The 25,160-nt window shown below is 41.0% G+C and overlaps 1 protein-coding gene across 2 annotated transcripts in view; it reads left to right on the forward strand.

Annotated features, from left to right (window-relative positions):
- mrs2 (magnesium transporter MRS2) overlaps positions 1-25,160 on the forward strand; it is a 50,422-nt gene that overhangs the window by 16,236 nt on the left and 9,026 nt on the right. Inside the window, exons 7-9 of one of the 2 annotated variants that reach the window (XM_060849980.1) lie at positions 1,242-1,358; positions 5,661-5,813; positions 13,673-13,790. In XM_060849980.1, the coding sequence (XP_060705963.1) occupies positions 1,242-1,358; positions 5,661-5,813; positions 13,673-13,790 (388 nt within the window). The remainder of the gene's footprint in view (positions 1-1,241; positions 1,359-5,660; positions 5,814-13,672; positions 13,791-25,160) is intronic. The other variant, XM_060849981.1, reaches the window with a different exon arrangement.

A 25,160-nucleotide genomic window follows, 5' to 3' on the forward strand; every position in this document is an offset into this window, starting at 1 on the left:
GAGGGAAAAGTCGATAAGCTAAAATTATCTTCTATAGAACAAAGGAGGCCGAGGGCAGACCTAAATGAAGGGCATGAAATCAGGACATAGAGTGGGTAGCAATGTCTCATTTGGTTGAAGGATCCAAAACAAAGGGCATATATTTAGGGTAAGGATGAGAAGGTTCAGTGGGGATTTCAGGGGAATTGTTTTAATGGTGAAGGTGGTAGGAATCTGGAATTCACTGTCTAAAGGAATGGTAGAGTCACTTGGATACTTGAAGGGAATTAACCTACAAAATTAAGGACTAAAAGTGGGAACTGGGATTAAGCTGGAAGATTTCTTATCACCATTATGGACATAAAAGGCTGAAAATCCTCTGTATGTGTTTCATGTTCATTTGATATTTTCCTGTTCTGAGGAACCCCCACAGCAATACCCTAGGACTGAAATGATTTGCTTTTAACAAACGTAATTATTTTTTCGTCTACTAGCTATGACTCTAACCAGCAGAGAGTTTTCCCCTTCTCATTGACTTAGACCTCTTGATGCCATACTCTGTAAAATGCTGTGTTCATGTCAAGGGTAATCACTGTCACCTCACCTCTTGATTGTAGCTGATTTGCCCATATTTGGACCAAGACTATAACAAGGTCAGGAGCTGAGTGACCCTAGTGCAACATTTAGAGAAGGTTTTATTATTTTAGTGGTTGTTGTTGTGCAGTATGATTCTCTGACTCTAATTGTGGCACAATATTCCACAATAGAGGAAGGAAAAAGAAAGGCAGGATTTGGAATTTAGGATAGGGTGAGTACAGTAACTGTATTTGCATCATACATATAGATTGCTTAAGTATTTATCTTTGTATATGTCAGTTGCTACTGTTTGTACCTCTATGTGATGTGCTAAGTTGCACTGTAGCACATGCATTAGTAGCAGTGTGCATCCGCAACATAATTTTTGCATTAGCAGTTTCCTTTGTAAATTCCAGTGTTGATATTTGACGTGAGGTGGAATATAGGAGCAAGAGTAGGCCATTTGGCTCCTTAAGCCTTCTCTGTTATTCAACACCAACGCTGTTTACCTGAGCTGTCCCTATATCCCTTGATGTCATCAATCTGTCAGTCCCTGTCTTACTGTACTCCAATCCCTAATGTTAATAAATTGAACACTTTTAATGTAAGGATGTGTTAAATGTTTACTAAATATGTAAAATGCAACGTAATTAAATGCAAAGATTTTTATCTATTTTATTTCGTAGCTTATCTGAGTTGGAGACGGATATAAAGGTCTTCAAGGAGACGCTGCTGGAGATTCTAGATGAAGAGAAACAGATAGAAGAGCTTTGTCTCAGCAAGTGGAGTGAGCAACATGTTTGGTTTGTGTACAGTTTTACCTATTCTTACCTGCGTTAATCATTTCAAGTACCCCATGTTAGCTTAAATCATCAACACATTTTCTTGCGTGGAATACAATCTAACTTCAACAAATGAAGATGTAAAGCTGGCAAATGATGCAAATATGTTTATCATCAGATGCAAATAGTATTCTCCCACAGAACCAATCCCTAACTTCGCATAAATCAGGAGAGAGGTAAATAATATGCAAGTGCTCAAGTTCTGAAAAATTATAGAAACTGGGAGTAGGCTCAAAAAAAATCTGGAAGAGCTCAGCAGGTCAGGTAGCATCTGCAGAGAGAAATTAGATTAGATTACTTACAGTGTGGAAACAGGCCCTTCGGCCCAACAAGTCCACGCCGAAGTGCAACCCACCCATTCCCCTACATTTACCCCTTACCTAACACTATGGGCAACTTAACATGGCCAATTCACCTGACCTGCACATCTTTGGACTGTGGGAGGAAACACACGCAGACACTGGGAGAATATGCAAACTCAACACAGTCAGTCACCTGTGGAGTCGGGAATTGAACCTGGGTCTCTGGTGCTGTGAGGCAGCAGTGCTAACCACTGTGCCACATCAGAGTTAATGTTTTGGGTCCATTGACCCTTCCTCAGAACTTCTGTGGAGTCACTCGACCGGAAACGTTAACGCTGATTTCTCTGTACAGATGCTGCCAGACCTGAGTTTTTCCAGCAATTTCTGTTTCTGATTTACATCATCCGCAGTTCTTTTGGTTTTAATTTAGTAGGAGTAGGCCATTCTGATCTTTGAGTGTTCTACATCATTCAATATGATCATGGCTGATTCTTTATCTCAATGCCATATCCCCACTTCTTCACCATACTCCTTGATGCCTTTAAAATCTTTTTAAAAATCACTATCTTTCTTGAATATATTCACTGACAACCTCCACAGCCTTCTGTGATAGAAAATTCCACAGGTTCAATACTGATTGAGTGAAGATATATGTTCTCATCTCAGGCCTAAATGATTTGTGTCCCCTCTTTCTAAATTTCCCTTACCTGGAACAAGATCCTTTTCGTACTAGTCTGTCCAGCCCTGATAGAGTTTTTACACGCTTCAATCAAATCCGCACGCCCCCCCCCCCCCACCCCCCAATCCTTTGAACTCAAGTGAATACAGGCCCTGTCGAAACATGCTCTCCTAATTGGACAGTTCTGCCACCCTCAGAATCAGCCAAGTGAACCTCCCTCTATAATAGCTATAGGTTGGGAGACCAAAACTGACCACAGCTTTCCAGGTGTGGCTTCACCAAGACCATTTATAATTGCAGAAAGACTTCCCTATTTCTGAACTCAAATCTTCTTGCAATGTACCACTTGTCTTCCTAATTGTTGCTGCACTGCCTGTCTACTCTCACTGACTTACAAGAATACCCAGATCCCCTTCCCAACATATCACTATTTAAATAGCACCCTTTCTATTTGTTCACACTAGAGTGTATAACTTCAGATTTGGCCATGATGTATTGCATCTGCCACGTATTTGCTTGCTCACTCACCTGGTCATCTTGAAGCCTACTTGCACTCTTCTCACAGCTTTCATCTCACTTAATTTTATGTCATCAGCGAACTTTAAGATGTTGCATTTTGTTCCCTAAACCAGGCCATTTATAGTGAATAGCTGAGGCTCAAGCACTGGTACCAGCATTACACCAATACATCCAGCTGTCATGCAGATAAAGACCTATTTATTCCCACTCTGTTTCCTGTCTGTCAACTAATTTTGATTTGTCACAATCCTATCCTTTAACTTTGTCCACTAATCTCTTGCAAGAGACTAGATTAAAAGTCTTCTGAAAACCCCACATTCACTGGTCCTCCTTTATCTATTCTAGTTCCATCCTCCAATACTCCAGTAGATTTATTAAGCATGATTATAATCCCATGCTGGTTCTGTCCAATCCCATTAATGCTTTCTAAGTATTCTTTAACATGTATCTAGCATGTTCCTGATATTAGGCTAACTGGTCTGTAATTTTCTCTCTCTCTCTCTCTCTCTCTCTCTCTCTCTCTCTCAACTTTTTTTAAAATAGTGGGTTACATTCGCAACTCTCCTATTTGTAGGAACTACTCGAGTCTTTAGAATTTTGGAAGATCATCATGCACCCAATGATTTGAGGGCAATTTCTTCTAGTACTCTGGGATGCAGATTATTAGATTCTGATGATTTTAACCCCATTAATTTCCATCGCACCATTTTCTTACTGATACCGAGTTCCTTCAATTCCGTTATCTCACTAGACCTTGCATTTCTGTGAGAATATTCATGTCATCTTATATTGCTTCGGACAGAAAGAAGACTGTAAGGAATAGGAATAGGAGTCGGCCATTTGGCCCCTCCACTATTCAATAGGATCTTGGTTGATCCAGCATTACTCTCACCTACTTTTCTGACCTTTCCCCTTAACTCTTGATTCCTCTAATGAGCAATAGTCTATCCACCTCTGCCTTAAATAGACACAAGAACTCTGTCCCACAGCTCTCTGGCAAAGAGTTCCAAAGACACTCAATCCTCTGAATGAGGAAATTCCTTCACATCTCAGCCTTAGATCTGTGCTCATTAAATCTGAGACTATACCCTCCAGTTTTAAACTCTCCCATGAGTTTTGTAGGAATAGAAGCAGCAATAGGCCATTTGGCCCATCGAGCCTGCTCCACCATTCATTAAGATCATGGCTGATTTATCCATCATTTCAGCTTCTCCCACCTTCAATATCCCCATAACCCTTAATCCCCCCACCATGCAAAAACCCATCCAATTGTATCTTAAATATATTTAATGAAGCTGCCTCTACTACTTCCTTGGGCAGAGATTTCCATTGATTCACTACTCTCTGGGAAAAGCATTCCTCCTCATCTCTGTCCAAAATTTACTACCTCCCCCAACGGCCCCACTGCAATCTTGAGACCTGCCTCTATCTTATCTATTCCTTTCATAATTTTATATGTTTCCATAAGACTCCCTCTCATTCTTCTCAGTTCTCGCAAGTACAGTCCCAGGTGGCCGAACGTCTCCTCATAGGGGAAACTCCTCATCTCTGGAATCAACCTGGTGAACCTCCTCTGCACTGCCTCCAAAGCCATTCTATCCTTCCTCACATAAAGAGACCAGAGCTGCGCACAATATTCTAGGTGCGGCCTTACCAACACTTGTACAATTGCAGCAGAACTTCTCTGCTCTTAAATTCAATACCGCTAGCAACAAAAGCCTGTTTGCCTTCCTGATTACCTGTTGCATCTGCAAATCGACTTTTAGCGATTCACTCCTACGAGCACTCCTAAGTCGCTTTGCACAACACCATGCTGCGATCTTTCACCATTTAAATAATACTCTGATCTACTATTTGACTTCCGTAGTAGGTAACCTCACGTTTACCAACATTGTACTTCATCTAACAGACCCTTACCCACTCAGTTAATCTGTCTAAATCTCTCTGCAGACCTTCCACATCCTCTGCACAGTTTGCCTTTCCGCTCAATTTAGAGTCATCAGCAAACGTGGATACATTACACTCTGTCTCCTCTTCCAACATATATATATATATATATATATATATATATAAAAATCATGAACAGATGCTGGCCCAATACCGACCCCTATGGCACCCCGCTCACCACTGACCTCCAACCAAAGAAATACTCATTTATCCCAAATCCCTGCTTTCTATTGGTTAACCAGTTCTCTATCCATGCTAGTACATTCCCTGCAACCCCATGCATTTTTATTTTATGGATGATTTGTGTGGCACCATATGGAACACCTTCTGGAAATCCAAGTGTACAATATCCACCTGTTCCCCTCCATCCACCATGCTTGTTACATCCTCAAAGAAGGGAAACATCTCAGCATTTCCCTGTCCAAAGCTTTTTAAGAATTATATATGTTTCAATGAGAGTACCTCACTTTTCTAAACTCCAGTGTGTAGAGCCTTTGCTCATAAGATGATACTTCCTCAGCAAGGATCTTGGGACTATATTTGTCTTTTCCTGTTTGGATAGTTAATAGGAGCTTTAATGGACAATTCCTGTGCTCTCTGCAATGTTACTCTATTACTCTACTTTTCTGGTCTTGAACAAACATTTTTGTCCTCATTTGCTGGACTCAACAATGTTCTGGACTCTCAGGCATGTTGCTTTTTCTGACAATTTTATATCTGTCTTAAAGAGAAGTGACCACAGAAATATTGTAGTATTAAAATTCATGAACTTGTACTGTTTGATGTGAGTTGTTGATACTTGCCTTTGTTTTTCAGTGACCAGAGTACTATGGGAATTAATCCTGCCGAAGAAATGGAACTGCTTCTTGAAAGCTATTACCGACAGGCGGAAGATTTGGCTAATTCAGCACGAGAGTTGAAAGTGTTAATAGACGATTCTGAGAGCATCATATTTATCAACTTAGACAGGTTTGTTAGTGTTAGCAATCCTTCTATAATGCCATGATTTATGAATGAAGCAAGACACTATTGTTTATTTAACTGATTGTCTTAATTTATCAATCTTATAATCAGTGCAGTTCAGTAAGTCGATACTTAACCCCTTCCCCGGCGACTTTTTTTTGAGAAAACGTTTCATTTTCAGATGAATTTTTTAATTGCTTTTTTAATGCTGATTATGGAAATAACTTTTGTTTTTATCTATTTCCAATATTTTACTTGAAATTTTATTTTGAAGATACCATTTTCGGCAAAACAAAATTGGTCTTTCAAGTAGTTCATCTTTTGACCAGTTCATTTCTTGATCTGGCAATACCCCCAAGCATTTTCAAGGCGAAAAACACACAAATTTCTGCCTTTGTTACAGCGTGCCAATCTCTTTCTCCAGTTTGTTCAGCAAAGCGATTAGTTTCGCCCACAACTCGATCAATAATTCTGTTGTCACATAAAAGACGAAAAAAATCCAAAGGAATCATATCAGCTGTGTCTTGATCAATTGATATTCCGGGATTTCCAGTGAATGGGAAGTGTGGTGGTGGAGGAAGCATGCATTCTTCCGACACCACATGTCGGACACCAAATTCGTCCATCCTCCTCCTCACTTGAGAGGGAATAGCCATTATCAGACAAGCTTGCACTCTCATCTGATGTATCCGAGCTTCTAATAGAAGGTTCATACTCATTGTCATCTTCTGAGCTCGACATCTGGGCGTAATTTGTAAAAAACAAACAGAAAAAACCGAATTACAGTGTGTGCCCAAAAGCGGTGTGTTGACGCTTCTTGTGATGCCTGAGGGGAAGAGTCTCAGCTACCAGACGTATGAGTCACTGAGTATACTCATTTCTAGCTGAGAAGGGCCCAGAAATGCTAAGAATTGACGTATAAACTCGTCTGTGGCTGTTTTTGAAATTATATGTTTTGGACGAGTTTACTCGTCGCACTCTGAAAAAGACACGTTGGGTGAGGACACGTTAACTCCTCTTTGCCAGGTAAGGGGTTAAAGTAATGGTTGCATTTCTGAAAATCACAACATTTAAATGAAATAACTTTAAGCAAAAGATCGTTCCCATTGAGTTACTATTAAAATGTAAATAAGCTCCAAAGGACATTTATTACCCCAAAAAAATCATGAAAACATTACACCCTGTACATTGAAATACTATATTCCTGCCTTCCTACATTAGTAAATGAAGTTTTAAAACTATAAAAGTCTAACTTTCTAGTTATAGCACATTCTATTCACCACTAATCTTGCTTTCCACTCCCTGATCCTCCTTGTGGCTCAGATTGTTCCCTTTCTGGTGTATGACCTCTAACCCTTCCCTGATCCTGAGAGAGTGAAGCCTGAGGTTCTGTTGCTCAAGGCCTATAGCAAAGAGTCTTTACTCATCAAACACCTGATTGACCCCTTGCTAGCTCCTGGCCAGCTTGTAACTGCTACTTGGTAGTATCTTCTTGAATAGCTTTGCCATCTCTGATTGTTGTCCATCACCATTTCTAGGATCCTCTCAGACACTGGTGTGATTGCTGTTATTGGCTGTCTTCAGGACCTTGTCCTCTCTGCCTGTCCACCTAGCTGTTAAGATGTTAGGCTCAATGATGAGTGGTGGCAGTCTGATATCTATAAAAATAGATATCAGACACCACCTTTGGTCAGGAACAAACAATGGCTCAAGCAAGTGGTTGGGAGCCTGTCAAGGCTTCGTGACACCGATGTCAGGCTGCAGTCACAGAGGGTTGGGCAGCAGATCAGGATCTGAGGCATGGGGAGTGGTCTCCAATCAGAGAGAAGGAAAGACTGTGCCAAAATGGCACCAATCATGTCAAATAAACAATGTTAAAAATAAATCTGCTTGACAAGATTGCAGGTCCAAATGGCGCAATGCTGTTAAAGCAAAATAACTTTAAATGGAGCTGCATAATACCAGGATTGGCTAGAGGACATGCATTAACATTGCATTTTCTTACTGATTAGGTTCTAAACTGACACTTTAATTCATTCATGAGAACTGTTCAATGCACCAAATTTGTTAATTGGAAATTGAAATTCAAAAATACACCATTTCACAAAAATTTGGATGACATTTTCAATTCAGTTTTAAACAAATTTAAGTCTTTGACAGTGTCATGGGGAAAATCACCAGTTTCGGAGTCAGAGTTGGGGTTTAATGACAGAGATAATTGCACAAGAAAATACCGGAGCTCCGGGGAGAGAAAGATACCAACAGCACAGAGGTCAGCTGTGACCTGGAGCACATGTCGAGAAATTTTTAAATGTCTTGTGATAAATAGGTCAGTGATGAGATTATTGTCTTTGTACATGGTTTATTTATAGTAATCGTCACAGAATCATTGTTTCGATACAGTCTTTGTCAGTCCCAGTGCAGCCTTGGTTAATTTCCGTGCGGTCATTGTCAGTTCCAGTATAAGTGATGTCAGTTTCAATGCTTGCACAATGGGCCCTAGTTGCTTTTCCTGAGAAGGACGATTACTGCAGCCCTGGCCATTAACATTTCGTATTGAGTCCATATCAAGTTGTTAGCATTTCTATCAAAGGTGTTCGCTGGACTCCGACACTTCAGCCGGCAGTGTTCATTACTCGTGTATTCTCTTCCCCCACCTGCCTTAAACTCATCAAGTGCATTGTGCTAGCATTCTGACCGCCTCAGGCAGTGTCTGTATCAGCTCTGCTGTCTCTCTCCATGTTGTGATACAGCGGCCATCTTGTGTGTAAAGTTGACCAACTGATGGCTCAGCGGCCATTTTGTGTGTCTATGTGCCTAGTGTCACCCTGCCCCATGCCATCTCTCTTTTCAACGGAATTTACAATATTTTGAATTTTCAACATTTTAGCTAAAATATTGGAATTTGTTTGTGTTTGAACAATCTGTTGCAATCTGTTTGCCTCCTTAAATGTGATGAGTTAAAAGCGCCAAATGATGCTACGTCAGTTTTTAGATACTACTTCAGCAATTATTTGATGTGGAAATAAGACAAGAAAGTGAAAGCTGTTATTTTATGCTGTTAATTGAAGTTTTAATAATCATTTTCCATAGTATGATGAGTGGTTGATAATACGCTTGTATGTTCAAGCATACCTGAAAGGGAAAAATATGCAGATCAAGAAAAACAAAACAAGAAAGTAAGATATAATTGGATAACTCCTTCAAAGAGCTGACACAAGGACGATAGACCAAGTGGGCTTTTTTTAATGATTATACAAATCTAGTCCTTTAATAAGTAACAGGGCAAGAGTAGGCCATCTGACCTTCCGAGCCTCCTCCGCCATACAATAATTTAATGGCTGATCTTATCGTGGCCTCAGCTCCACTTACCCACCCTCTCACCATAACTTTCAATTCCTTTACTGTTCAAAAAATTATTTATCTTAGCTTTAAAACATTCAATGAGGAAGCCTCAACTACTTCATTGGAGAAGGAATTCCATAGATTCACAACCCTCTTGAGGAAATTCTTCCTCAGTTCAGAGCTAAACCTGCTCCCCCCAATTTTGAGGCTTTGCCCTCTTGTCCTAGTTTTGCCTGCTGGTGAAAACATCCTCTCTACTTCTAACTTAACTATTCCCTTCATAATTTTATATCTTTCTATCAGACTCCCCTCTCACTCCGCCCCCCAATTCTTCTAAATTCCAATGAATATAATCCCAGTCTACTCAGTCTCTCCTCATAAGCCAAAGCCCTCAATTCCAGAAGCAACCTAGAGAACTTCTTCTGTACCCCCTCTAGTGCCAGTACATCTTTTCTCAAGTAAGGAGACCAAAATTGCACACAGTTGACCTCATCAACACCCTATACAGCTGCAACAGAACTACCCTGCTTTTAAACTCAATCTGTTTAGCAATGGAGGACAAAATTCCATTTGTGGTCTTAACTACTTGTTGCATCTGCAAAACAATCTTCTGTGATTCATGCACCAGGACACCCAGGTCCCTCTGCACAGCAGCATGCTGCAAGTTTTTTATCATTCAAATAATAGTCCTACCAAAATGGATGACTTCACATTTATTCACATTATACTCCATCTCTCAGACCTTTGCCAGCTCATTTAAAACTGTGTGTCCCTCTGCAAAGTTTCACAGTCCTCTGCACAATTTGCTGTACACTCATCTTAGTGCCATCCACAAACTTTGGCACACTACACATAGTCCCCAGCTCCAAATCCTCTCTGTAAATTGTGAATAATTGTGGCTCCAGCACACCACTAGACACTGAAAAGCACTCATTTATCCCCACTCTTTGCTTCCTTTTAGCTAATCGATCCTGTATCCATGCTAATACATTACCCGTAATGCCATTTCATCACTGTGAACTATAAGAAGCAGTATTTAATTATTATTGACCATCTTTGAAACTAAAAAAAATGAACCTGTGCAATTGGCCTAGATGATTCTTTTGTAGAAATGCACCAAATTTTCACTTGGAGATTTTGGTCTGTTTAATGTGTGCAAAATCTTCTGTATCCATTTATGCTCTGTAAGCCAGTAATTATGACATAGCATATTGTGCTGTTCCACTACAAATTGCATTTGATTCTGCCAAAGTATAAGGATCAGACCTTCTTGGAATATTTCAATAGATCATGCAAAATAGTTTAAGATTAACTGAATAGCTGTTTCAGTCAATTTTAGTCAGAGAGAGAGAGACACACAATCACTTTATGCTAAAGTACCACTTTTTAGCTGGTTCCAAGCAGCTGGGACAAGGGACAGCCTGTGGGAAATGGGGCTCTGCTCAGAGCTGCTAGACAGATGGAATTGTGCCAGTGATTAGATGCTGGGGTACAACCTTGTGAAGTCCACTGGTATGTAGGCTTAGGAGAAGAGATCGGGAAATGACCAATTATTGTGAACACTATGACTGACTGTGAAACTGGGACATGCCTGCATTTAGATGTTGAAGTATATTCTGGGCAAAAGATTGGGATTGTAGTCTCAGAAATAAGTCATCTCAGCTGAAAAAGAGAACAGAAAATACTGGATATAAGAGTTCTGGGAAATTCAAATGCACCACAAGCTGAGTGAAGGTTGCTGTCTGTAAAAGAGTTGAAATTAATATACCATAAGTTAGTGCTAGAGTGCAGCCTTGAGAATCCAGGGAGCACTGACCCAGGACAAGAAATTGAGCCGCCAGGAGGTAAGAAGACTTTGAGGTAGTCCAAATCAAAGTGGCTTTTGAGGAAATTAATTTTGATATCTTCAAAAGTGAAGATTTAATATTTCTTATGAAGGAGACAATGTTTTAATGTGGTTTTATGAACAACATTATCACTGATCTCTGGGTGGGTTGCTGGGAAATTCATGGCATCTGTCTTGACTGCTTCCGCTATTTGATATGTTCTGTGAGGAATTCAACCATAGTTTATTTGTTAATCCATATTTGCCTCATGTTAATTCTGGATGTTAGAGTATAAGTGGTATATACGAACTGTGGCTTTATCTCTTCTAATACCTGTGATTCAAACTTTCTTTACTTTAAACACAGGTGTTATTGGTTCTGAAACATAAAAACATAAATTTAGTGATTTTGTTTAAGTTTACAGCAATTCCTTATATCTTGAATTGTCTATGTAATGTAACGCGATAAATGATTGGAATAATCTAACGATCTTGTTGCAAAGAAGGTATTTTGGGAGAATCCAGAAATCCAATGATTTAAATATTGTATTGATTAATGATCAGTTGAAAGTGATATGTAGACAAATTCTGAATGGCACAATCATGCTTACTATTGGCCGTTTCTGTCAACTGCTTTTATCCATATTTTAAAATTCATATTTGTAGTTTGAATCCCATGCACAATAACCAATCTTCCCTTTGAACTCAGAGTATTGAGTATAAGAGTTGTGAGGTCATATTTTGGCTGTGTAGGACATTGGTTAGGCCACTTTTGGAATATTGCGGGCAATTCTGGTCTCCTTCCTGTCAAGGTGTGAAACTTGAAAGGGTTCAGAAAAGATTGACAAGGATGTTGCCAGAGTTTCAGGATTTGAGCTATAGGGAGAGGTTGAATAGACTGAGACTGTTTTCCCTGGAGCGTCGGAGGCTGAGGGGGTGACCTTATAGAGGTTTATAAAATCATGAGGGGCATGGATAGGATAAATAGACAGGGTCTTTTTCCTGGGTTGGGACAGTCCAAAACGAGAGGGCAGAACTTTAGGGTGAGAGGGGAAAGACATAAAAGGGACCTACAGGGCAAGTTTTTCTTGCAGAGGGTGGTGCTTATATGAATTGAGCTGCCAGAGGAAGTGGTGGAGGCTGATACGACTGCTGCATTTAAAAGGCATCTTGGTGGGTATATGAATATGAAGGGTTTGGAGGGATATGGGCCAAATACTGGCAAATGGGACTAGATTAGTTTAGGATATCTGGTCGGCATGGAGGAGTTACCAAAGGGTCTGCTTCCATGCTGTACATCTCTATGACTCTATGTCTACGGTCGTTTATCAATATTCAACATGTGCTTTTTGGAGGAAACAGTCAGATAGCGTTGTTTGGAATGATTCTCAATATCTGTACATTTACCTCCAGGCTTATTGTAATCTGCTGTATGTTTCTTCCCTGCAACAAAGATTTTTTTTCTCATGCTATGACCTATCACCTCTTTTGTCACATCTCTCATGAAATCTGGAAAGTTATGTGCATTCCCTTACTTGGAGTTAAAATGTGCAGTTTGCTTGTTTTGGAGATTTACCTTTCTCACTTTTTATGCTTAAAACTTTTCCATTCCTTTGCCTCTTACTATCCAGCAGTACAATCCCTGTTGAACTCCACAAATGAGTTCATTCCTGATGAAGGGCTTTTGCCCGAAACGTCGATTTTCCTGCTCCTCAGATGCTGCCTGACCTGCTGTGATTTTCCAGCACCACTCTAATCTTGACTCTGATCTCCAACATCTGCAGTCCTCACTTTTGCCTAATTCCTTGCTTCTGGCCTTTTCTGCATTGCACTGTCTTTACCTCACCAACATTGACTGTTCAGCTAAATAGATTCCATGCTCTGGAATTTGCTCCCTAATTCTTCCTTTACGATTTTCAAATATTTATCCAAATACTTGAGCACCCATATCTTCCTATCTCTCCTCCTCAATTCTTTTTCACTGTCTGCTTCAGGGATGTGCCTACACTTATGGGTGCTATGTAAACTCATTTTTAGAAACTATCAGCTGCTGCAGTACCCTTAGAAATTAGGATGGCAGGGTGTAGGTATTTTCTAAATAACCTGTTCTGCAAATGGTATCCCACACATCTGGTAGAAGGTGAAACTTGAACACATGCCTCCTGGCTTGGAGATAGGGACATTAACCAGGGAGCACAGCACAATGATAATTTCAGGTGGGGTTCCACTACTCTAAGCCTAAAGCCTGAACTGGTTTTCCCTAGATGTTAAAATTGTGTCTAACTTGATTTTTTTTAAAAACTGCCTATTTAAAGGGGTTTTCTGTATTCAGTAACTACCAACCTGATTCTAGCTAGGCATGCACGAGGGATCATTTGCTCTCTCTGATAAATTTGTGGCTAGAAAATTACTCACGGCTTTGACAATTTCATAAAGAATGTAGCGTAGGAGAAATGATGTGTCTATCCATTTGTTCTTTTGGGCTCAATTATTCTCATTTAAGATTTTTTTCTCACAGTTGTTTGAAAAAGCGTAAATGATGTTTGTTTGTAAATATTGCACATTAAATTAAAAGTTTAAAATGGAAAGGAGTTACAATAGACTTGAGACCATTGTGTAGTTTTCCTGGAGAACATGGGAATGCAACCTATGGGAATCAATTGTGTGTTCACTAATTGCTGTTGGTTTTCTGCAGCCACCGTAATGTGATGATGCGTTTGAATCTTCAGTTGACAATGGGAACGTTTTCAGTTTCCCTCTTTGGAATTCTGGGAGTTGCCTTTGGTATGAATTTGGAATCCTCCTTTGAAGAGGTGAGAACTATTTAATGTGCAGGCCTGTTAGCTAACAACACCAAAGAGAGGGGCTCCTAAGGCCATTACTTTGCCAGTCTGCATTCCTTGGAAACAGTAATTGGCAGACTTTACTCTAGGTCATCAGTTGCTTGAGGACCATCTGTTTCTGCAGCATCACTTGGTTACCAATGAGAAGTTAGAAGTGGATTAGTTTGGAACAGATGGAGCTGAAGGTTGAGTGTGGGTGTAGTTTGGTAATTGCAATGTGAAATGCTGGGCAGCACGGTGACTCAGTGGTTAGCTCTGCTGCCTCTCAGCACCGGGGACTGAGTTTGATTTCACCTTCTGACGACCGTCTGTGTAGAGTTTTGCCAGGTTATCTATGTCGGCGTGGGCTTCCCACTCTGGTTTCCTCCCATGGTCAAAAAGATGTGCATATTAGGTGGACTGGCCATGGTAAATTGCCCATAGTTTCCAGGGATGTGTAGGCTAGGTGAATTAGCCATGGAATATGCCAGATTATGGGTTAAGGGTAGGAGGGTGGGTCTGGGTGGGATGCTGTTTGGAAGGTCGGGTGGACTTGATGTGGAATGATCTACTTCCACACTGTAGGGGTTCTCTGATACTTTTGATACCTGCCACTTTTGCCATGGCGGATACAATATAGAATGTTGCAAACTACTCAATGATTTTAATATTCCATAAACATTTTGCCTCTGCAACTCTTGTTTTCTCAGCTTCCCTCCATTGAACTCTAGCGGTGACCCTTGGTAGGAAAGAAATCCTAATAATGGAGACAAATCAATTGTTAAAGCTTCTTCTAGTATTACATTGGAAAGCGGTTAGTAGAGAAAAGATAAGACCTGTTAAAAATGCTAATACTGTAAAGGACACCAAATAGAAAATATGTATACTGAATGATTTGTGCTTTGGATATTTGTAACTGAAGATTCAACAATATTTTCTTCTTCAGCATCTAAAGAATTATAGAATCTTACAGCATTGAATAAGACCTTTTGACCTTTCCTTATCTTCTTTGCTTCTTGGAGATGAAGGAGTTGGAAAGTGGCATTGATGGCACAAAAATATGTGGTCTACAGTCTTCAGCATCTTGCTTCACATTCCCGCCACCAATCAAAATGCATGTGTCTTCCTTCTTCACTTATTAATCCCTTTACATCACATCACTTCTAATTCCTTCTAGGCCTTACACTTCTTCTACAATGCCTTTACGATATCTATGGGCAACTCTCTTTGCCGTCTCTTGCTTCTTTGTTGCTTCCTGTTTTATTTACTCCTCTGCCCATGGGCGGCACGGTGGCTCAGTGGTTAGCACTGCTGCCTCACAGTGCCAGGGACCCGGGTTCAATTCCCACCTCAGGCAACTGTCTGTGTGGAGTGCTCTGGTTGTGCAGGTTAGGTGAATTGGCCATGCCAAATTGCCTGTAGTGTTAGGTGTATTAGTCAGGGGTGAATATAGGGGAATGGGTCTGGGTGGGTTGCTCTTCGGAGGGTCGGTGTGGACTTGTTGGGATCTAATCTAATCTAATCTACTGTCTCCCAATTCACTTGACTCATCAGCTAGATCTATTTCAGTATCCTGTGCCTCTTCCTTAACACATGCAAAGCATAAAACATCCTAAACAGTTAAACTCTTTGTTTTTGCAATTTTTCTTACGTTTTGAGCCTGGTATAGATGCTTGAGTAGTAATATCTATTGCCTACCAGCTTGTGCTTAGTCCCACAGTGTGGTGCTGGAAAAGCACAACAGGTCAGACAGCATCTAAGGAGCAGATGAATGGACATTTTGGGCCTAAGCCCTTCATCAGTACAAGGAGCAGAGGAATCAGAGTTTTGGCCATAAGCCCTTCATCCTGATTCTCCTGCTCCTCGGATGCTGCCTGACCAGCTGTGCTTTTCCAACTCCAGATACTCAACTCTGATCTTGAGCATCTGCAGTCCTCACTTTCTCCATGTGCTTACTCCAACTCCTATTACATAATCACAGTGACGGTTCGGTGTCTTTCTGTTGTGTATGTCTTCACTCGCTCTAAAGCCTTCACATCCTTTCTATAATGTTGTTTCCTAAATTGGACGCAGTGATCCAGATAAGACTGATCCTGTGTTTTAAAACCTTCATCATCTTGTTTTTGCATTCATAGAGTCATAGAGTCATAGGGATGTACAGCATGGAAAGAGATGCTTCGGTCCAACCCGCCCATGCAACCAGATATCCCAACCCAATCTAGTCCCACCTGCCAGCACCCGGCCCATATCCCTCCAATCCCTTCCTATTCATATACACATCCAAATGCCTTTTAAATGTTGCAATTGTACCAGCCTCCGCCACTTCCTCTGGCAGCTCTTTCCATACACATATCATCCTCTGTGTGAAAAAGTTGCCCGTTAGGTCTCTTGTATATCTTTCCCCTCTCACCCTAAACCTATGCCCTCTAGTTCTGGACTCCTCGACCCCAGGGCTATTTACCCTATCCATGCCCCTCATAATTTTGTAAACCTCTATAAGGTCACCGCTCAGCCTCTGGTGCTCCAGGGAAAACAGCCCCAGCCTGTTCAGCCTCTCCCTGTAGTTCATATCCTCCAACCCTGGCAACATCCTTGTAAATCTTTTCTGAACCCTTTCAAGTTTCACAACATCTTTCCGATAGGAAGGAGACCAGAATTGCACGCAATATTCCAACAGTGGCCTAACCAATGTCCTGTATAGCTGCAACATGACCTCCCAACTCCTGTACTCAATACTCTGACCAAGAAAGGAAAGCATACCAAACACCTCCTTCACTATCCTATCTACCTGCGACTCCACTTTCAAGGAGCTATGAACCTGCACTCCAAAGTCTCTTTGCTCAGCAACACTCCCTAGACCTTACATTAAATGTATAAATCCTGCTAAGATTTGCTTTCCCAAAATGCAGCACCTTGAATTTATCTGAATTAAACTCCCTCTGCCACTTCTCAGCCCATTGGCCCATCTGGTCAAGATCCTGTTGTAATCTGAGGTAACCCTCTTCGCTGTCCACTACACCTCCAATTTTGGTGTCATCTGCAAACTTACTAACTGTACCTCTTATGCTCACATCCAAATCATTATGTAAATGACAAAAGGTAGAGGACCCAGCACCAATCCTTGTGGCACTCCACTGGTCGCAGGCCTCCAGTCTGAAAAACAACCCTCCACCACCACCATCTGTCTTCTACCTTTGAGCCAGTTCCGAGTCCAAATGGCAAGTCCTCCCTGTTCAATGCCATTACACATAAAATCATCCCTGACGCCTTCAACAAATAGATCATAATCATAGGAGCAGGAGCAGGCCAATCAGCCCATCAATTTTACTCTGCCATTCAGTGAGATCATGGCTAATCTGATAATCAGCTCCTATCTTTTCCCCGTAACCCTGACTCCCTTACTGATTTTAAAAAAGGTCTAGCTCAGCCTTGAACATATTTAATGACCCTGCCTATGTCTTTCTTCTACACATCCTCACAATTTATCTATGGCTTTACAGGTACAGCTTTCTTTTCTAATAGCTGGGCACCCCTTTGAGGCTTCCTTGTTCTGCAGCAAAAACACTGATTCTTAGTGCTGTCTGGCCTACTCTTTGTATCATACATGTCTTTAAGATATTTATTATCTTATAAACTCGACTACTTTTTGCTGTCCTATGATGACATTCTTCTCTTTGCTTTTCTCTGTGATTCCTCCTGGCTTCTGCATCTAGTACAATTTTAATAGCTTTCTCCGAAGTCAAATCTTCTTTGAGAAGATTTAAAAAGGATGCGAAGGTTTTAGAGTAAATGAAGGCATATGCAACGGAAAGAGACTGAGCTGTCACTGTGATTATTAATGGGAGTTGGACTAAGCAGAAGCTGGTTGTAAATCTGGCAAAGATTTATTGGTAATTCCAATATCAGTCCTGTTTCTCATAAATTCTGACGTCAAAGCTTCAAAGTCACAATTTTCCATGAATCTGTGGAAATCATTTACTTACCTATGAATTTCCTGGATACTGAAATCTTCTATTAAACCTTGCTCTTTCAAAAACTTTATTTTCTCAGATTAAAGTAATTGTCAAAAGCTTGTAGACTCCATCAAAAGTATAATTGCTTTCCTTTGGGTTATGAGCTATAATATCATCAGTTGCAAGTCCTTTGATTGCAATTGTTTGTTTTTCTTCAGCTCATGTGTTTAGCTTGGAAGCAATTCTGTACCTAAGGAATGGCTTCTGAAGGGTACTGAAGAGGGGTCACTGAACCCAAAATGTTAACTCTGCTTTAACTCCACAGAACTGCTGGGTTTTTCCAGAAATTTCTGTTTTTGTTTCAGCCATTATCTTATTGAATGATGGAGCAGACTCAAGGGTCCAAAAGACCAATTTATGCTAAGTCATGAGTTCACTTCTTCTCTTAAGTCTGCTACACTGTTCAACAACTTCAGCTACAGGCTGGATGTAGATGTAATTCTTACAGCTGTAAGGTCTTTAAAGCTATAAATATAAATTTCTTCTTTGTTCACTGGAAATCATTGTGTACATCAAAATCAAATTCTAGTTAGACAATAGACAATAGGTGCAGGAGTTGGCCATTCTGCCCTTCGAGCCTGCACCACCATTCATTATGATCATGACTGGTCATCCTCAATTCTGTTCCTGCCTTATTTTCATAACCCTTGATTCCTCTATCCTTGAGAGGTCTATCTAACTCTTTCTTAAACGAATCCAGAGACTGGCCTCCACTAGCTTCTGGGGAAGAGCATTCCACACACCCACCACTCTCTGGGTGAAGAAGTTTCTCCTCAACTCTGTCCTAAATGGCCTACCCCTTATTTTTAAGCTGTGTCCTCTGGTTCGGGACTCACCCATCAGCGGACACATGTTTCCTGCCTCCTGTGTGTCCAATCCTTTAATAATCTTATACATCTCAATCAGACCCCCTCTCAATCTTCTAAATTCAAGGTATATAAGCCCAGTCACTCCGATCTTTCAACATAAGATAGTCCTGCCATTCCAGGAATTGACCTCGTGAACCTACGCTGCACTCCCTCAATAGTCAGAATGTCTTTCCTCAAATTTGGAGACCAGAACTGCACACAATAATCCAGGTGCGGTCTCACTAGGGCCCTGTACAGCTGCAGAAGAACCTCTTTGCTTCTATACTCAATCCCTCTTGTTATGAAGGCCAGCATACTATTAGCTTTTTTCACTACCTGCTGTACCTGCATGCTTGCCTTCATTGACTGGTGTACAAGAACACCCAGATCTCTTTCTACTGACTCTTTACCTGACTTGACCCCATTTAAGTAGTAATCTGCCTTCCTGTTCTTGCCACCAAAGTGGATAACCATACACTTATCCACATTAAACTGAATCTGCCATGCATTTGTCCATTCACCTAACCTGTCCAGGTCATCCTGTAATCTCCTAACATCCTCCTCACATTTCACCCTGCCACCCAGCTTTGTGTCATCAGCAAATTTGTTAATGTTACTATTAATACCATCTTCTATATCATTAATATATATTGTAAAAAGCTGAGGTCCCAGCACTGATCCCTTCAGTACCCCACTGGTCACCACCTGCCATTCCGAAAGGGAGCCATTTATCACTACTCTTTGTTTCCTGTCAGCCAACCAATTTTCAGTCCAAATCAGTACTTTGCCCCCAATACCATGCACCCTAATTTTGCTCACTAACCTCCTATGTGGGACTTTATCAAAGGCTTTCTGAAAGTCCAGGTACACTACATCCACTGGATCTCCCTTGTCCATCTTCAGAGTTACATCCTCAAAAAAATTCCAGAAGATTATTCAAGCATGATTTCCCCTTCATAAATCCATGCTGACTCTGAGCTATCCTGTTACTGCTATCCAAATGTGTCATAATTTCATCCTTTATAATTGACTCCATCATCTTTCCCACCACTGAAGTCATACTAACTGGTCTATAATTTCTTGCTTTCTCTCTCACTCCTTTCTTAAAAAGTGGTACAACATTAACCACTCTCCAATCCGCAGGAACTGATCCTGAATCTATCAAACTCTGGAAAATAATCACCAACGCATCCACGATTTCCCGAGCCACCTCCTTCAGGACCCTGGGATGTAGACCATCAGGCCCCGGGGACTTATCAACCTTCAGACCTAACAGTCTCTCCAACACCAATTCCTGGCAAATATAAATTCCCTTCAGTTCAGGTCCTTCAGCCACTGTTACCTCAGGGAGATTGCTTGTGCCTTCCCCAGTGAACACAGATCTGAAGTACCAATTCAACTCTTCTGCCATTTCTTTGTTCCCAGTAATATATTCCCCTGTTTCTGTCTTCAAGGGCCCAATTTTAGTCCTAACCATTTTTTTCCTTTTCACATACCTAAAAAAGCTTTTACTATTCTCCTTTATATCTTTGGCCAGTTTACCTTCGTACCTCATTTTTTCTCTGCGTATTTCCTTCTTAGTAATCCTCTGTTGTTCTTTAAAAGCTTCCCAGTCCTCCATTTTCCCACTTATCTTTGCTATGTTATACTTTTTCTCTTTTGACTTTATATGTTTCAAGCTCATCCATTTTATTTCTAATACTTTGTGCATTCATATATAATATTTTTAATTTGTTACTGCCCTCACCCTTCCTATCAACTCCAATTTCACTCAACCTTATGGTATGACCCCTTTGTGAGTTTTCTGCTTCATTGATACCGTTGTCTTTCTTGACTTCCCTTGTTCTAACTCTCCCTTCAATTTCCTTCTTAAACTCCCCCACCCCGCTATTTAGTTTAAACACAGTTCCCTCTACTGATCACCATGTTGTATTTGGTTTTGTGATACCAACTACTGGCACCTTGTGATTAGGTTGGTTTGCTGCCACCAACAGTCTTCGATGAGAAGAGATTACCAAGGTGTGCGTAAAGATTTGTAGCTCGGGTGTCAGTTGTTGTGGTTGTGGGTGTGTTTGCCAAGTTGGGAAGTTGATTTGCAGACATTCCATCCTCTGTCTAGGTGACATTTTCAGTGCTTTGGAGCCTCCTGTGAAACATTGCTGTACTGTCTTTTGGAATTTATTTGGTTCCGTTCCTGCTGCTTCTGGTTGCTGGTTCTGGTTGCTAGTTATCGTGGCCGGTATGTTGGGTTCAGGTGTATGTCCTTGTTAATGGAGTCCGTGGCTGAGTTCCATGCTTCTGGAAATTCTTTGGCTCTATCTAATCCTCTATTTAGCTTGTCCTACAATCATTGTGTTGTCCCAGTCGAATTTGTGGTGTTTGTCATCTGTGTGTATGGCTACCAGGGATGGCTGGTTGTGGTGTTAGTGGCTAGCTGGTGTTCATGAATGTGGATTACCAGTTGTCTGCCTGTTTGCCCTATATAGTGTTTCATACGGTCTTTGCATGGAATCTTGTAGATTATGTTTGTCTTGCACATGATGTGTATAGGGTCTTTTGTTCTGGTGAGTTGTTATCTGAGTGTGCCTGTCAGTTTATGGGCTGTCATGAATCTGAGTGGAAGACAGTGAGGTCTGCAGATGCTGGAGATCAGAGTTGAGAGTGTAGTGCTGGAAAAGCACAGCAGGTCAGGTAGCATGCGAGGAGCAGGAGAATCAACGTTCATCACGAAGCCCTGATTAACGGCTCTGGCCTGAAAGGATGATTTTCCTGCTCCTCGGATGCTGCCTGACCCTGCTATGCTTTTCCAGCAACACACTCTCAACATGAATCTGAGTGGTCAGAGAAGTCTGTCTGTGAGTTTGAAGATTTTTTTACATAAGGTAGCGTGGCTAGTGAGTTAGATTGTGGCACGTCCTCATTGTGTTGTTTGTCTGTTAGGCATCTGCGGATAAAGTTGCGGTGATATCCGTGCTTGGCAAATACTCTGTAGAAGTGTTCTTCTTCTCTGCATAGGTCGGGAGTTCTGCAGTGTGTTGTAGCCCTTTTGAACAGGGTCCCAACGTAACTTCTCGTGTGTGTGTGTGTTTGGATGGTTGCTGGTGTAGTTCAGGACCTGGTCGGTATGTGTGGCTTTCTTGTACATTTTTGTGGTGCATTCACCATTCTGTATTCTTTCTACCATCACATCCAGGAATGGGAGTTGATTGTTGGTTTCCTCCTCTCTCGTCAGTCTGATCCCTGTGAGTATGGTGTTGATAATCTGGTGTGTGTTCTCAATTTCTGTTCTCTTAATAATAATAAAAATGTCATCAATGTATCTGATCCAAAGTTTGGGTTGGATTTGTGGGAGGGCTGTTTGTTCCAGTCTTTGCATCACTGCTTCTGCTATGAGCCCAGAGATGGGTGAGCCAGAAAGTGTTCCATTGATCTGTTCATATATTTAGTTGTTGAATGTGAAGTGTGTTTGTTGTCAAGCACAGGCCTATTAGTTTGAGTATGCAATCCTTGTTGATAGGTTCTCCGTCATTCATTTGTTCTTTTTGTCCAGGAAGTTGGCTATTGTCAATTGAAGTAAAGATTAGATTAGACTTACAGTGTGGAAACAGGCCCTTCGGCCCAACAAGTCCACACCGACCCGCCGAAGCGCAACCCAACCATACCCCTACATATACCCCTTACCTAACACTACAGGCAATTTAGCACGGCCAATTCACCTGACCCTAAAGAATGCCATTACATCAAATGAGACCATTGCTTCATCCTTATCTATGTTTAGTTCTTGATACTGTCTAGGAATTCCTGTGATGATTGTATGGTGTGTTTGGATCCACTGACAAGATGTTTCAGTTTTTGTTAAAAGTTCTTTGGCCAGTTTATGCGATGGAGTTCCTGGGAGTACTACAATGGATCTAAATGGTATGGCTGTAATTCTGGAGTGTTGTTGCTTTCTGGTTTCATCCTCAGCCCTGGTTATCAGCCCGTTTATTTTTGTAGGTTCTGTGGTGTGGTGTTTATTCTATTGGTTAGCTGTGGTGTGGGGTCACGCGCCCTCTGTAGGTCGGTGTCAGTATCTGCAAGTAGCTTCTCTGCTTTCTGAACATATTCAGTCCATAATAAACATCATTCTGCCCTTGTCCACTGGTACAATGATTACGCTCATTATTTTTGAGTGTTTTTAGAGCTTCTCTCTCTCTTTGGTGTTGGGATTGTTCATTTTTCTTTCCTTTGTTAGTAAGGGTACAATGGTTTGTCTGACTGCTTGCTATATCTTTTCAGTTAGTCCATTAGTTCTGAGTGTACATTCTCAGGCAGCTAGGATATCTGTTGCTTTTGCATCACTGTGATTGTAGTTGAGTCCCTAGGCTAATAAGGCTTTTTCTGTGTTTGAAAGTTAACTGTTGGAGAGGTTTCTTACCCAGGTGTCTGTCGTGTTGTTTTCCCTGCTGTTAGTTAGCTTAGTCATTTTGTCCTGAGTGCCTTTCTCTTTCTGTATGTGGTTCTGTTCTATCTTATAGTGATTGTCTATTCAATGGTCCCAGTCCACCTCTGGTTGTTTCTGAAATTAACGATTTTTGGCACACAGTTTCTTGTTTGTACCTGTGTAGTCTGTTGTGTGTGTCCGTAATCATAACCTGGATCATCCTGAGGCTGTTTTGTCTGACTGTTTCTCTGGCTTGCCAGTTGTTGATTGGTGATCTGTATCTGACACAGGGTGGTAGTATTTGGTTCCTTTGGTATCCATGTAGGAATCAGTTGTCATAGTTAGCGCTGAGGTGGTTGGCACAGGATCCCATTTCCTTGCATGTCTTAGCGCTTCTCGACTGTAGGTGATGAAGGTTTGCATAGAGATTTCTAGCTCAGGTGGTGGTTATGGGTGTGTTCACCGAGCTGAGAGGTTGATTTGCAGACGTTTCATCCCATGTCTAGGTGACCTCTTCAGTGCTTTGGAACCTCCCGGGAATTGCTGCTGTACTGTCTCTTCTGGAATTTATTTGGTTCTGTTTCTGCTACTTCTGGTTGCCAGTTCCAGTTGTTTGTTGTAGTGGCTGGTATGTTGTGTCTAGGTCAATGTGTTTGTTGATGGAGTCTGCTGATAAGTGCCATGCTTCTAGATATTCTCTGGCTATCCTCTGTTTAGCTTGTCCTATGATTGTTGTGTTTTCCCAGTTGTGTTTATCTACAGATGCCTAACAGACAAACACTACAGACAAATAGGCAGACAACAAGCAATCTGCATCCATGAACGCCAACTAACCACTAATCGCCACAACCAGCGTCCCTGGTAGCCGTACACACGGATGATAAGGACAACAAATTTGACTGGGACAACACAATGATCGTAGGACAAGCTAAATGAATCCAAGTAAACATGATATAACTTCTGTGATGATAGCAATCAAGAAAGATAAATATTTTTACTGAGGCTACAGTAAGATCAGTGGATACAGATCTTCACTCCACATGGTTCTGGGAAATTGCACCTTATCCTCACCCTAATATGACATTATCAGATCGGATGGCCTTTCAGAACCATTACCTCCTACAACAATGAAAATGTCGATCCCTAAGGACTCCACGATATAGTTGTGTCATTCATCACTATTCAGTTTTCTGATAGTCAACCTTTTCTGCAAAAGTCTCTTTTAGTTCACAAACTTCACTTTGCAGACAAGCCTTGTATGTGGCACTTTCTCAAATGTCTCGTGAACGTCTATATACATTACCTCAACCATATTATTTTCATCTGTTCTTTGTTACCTAATCAAAAAATTCAATCATATTAAATGATTTCCACTGACAAATCTCTGATAGCTTTCCCTGATTGATTCACACTTGCCCAAGTAATTGTCAATTGTTTCTGAAAGGTTTTCCTCACCAAGGTTAAACTGATCAACTTGCAATTGCTGTGTTTACCCTAAATCTGTTTTGTGAACAAAGTGTAACATTCCTCATTTTCTAGTCCTCTGTTATTAAAGCTATATGCAAGAAGGATTGGAAGATTATGGAATTCAAAAAATGAAGGAATAGCGGAGGCTGGAAATCTGAAACAAAAACTGACATTGTTGGAAAATCTCAGCACGTCTGGCAGCATCTATAAAGAGAAATCACAGTTAATGTCTCAGGTCCAGTGACCCTCCTTCAGAACTTATGGTTGCTGGGAAAATGTTGCTTTTTATTCAGAACATGGGGAGAAGGTAAGGGGTAAACAATAGGTGGAGATAGAACCCAAAAAGAGAGAACAATTGGACAGACAAATGAGTGGATAATTGTCATCCTCGAAGAATTAATGGCTGCTAATGGGGTCTATTAGTGGCTAACAATGCATAGTGTGTTATAGTAGACTAAGTGAAGACATGGAAAAGGTTTCTCAAGCCCTAAAATTGTTGAACTTGAACATCACGTCCAGAAGTCTATAGAGTTCCCACACAGAAAATGAGATGCTGTTCTTCCAGCTTGCACTGAGCTTTGCTGGAGCATTGCAGTAAGCCTGAGACAGA

The sequence above is a fragment of the Hemiscyllium ocellatum genome, chromosome 34, assembly GCF_020745735.1.
Source record: "Hemiscyllium ocellatum isolate sHemOce1 chromosome 34, sHemOce1.pat.X.cur, whole genome shotgun sequence".
Lineage (NCBI taxonomy): Eukaryota > Metazoa > Chordata > Chondrichthyes > Orectolobiformes > Hemiscylliidae > Hemiscyllium > Hemiscyllium ocellatum.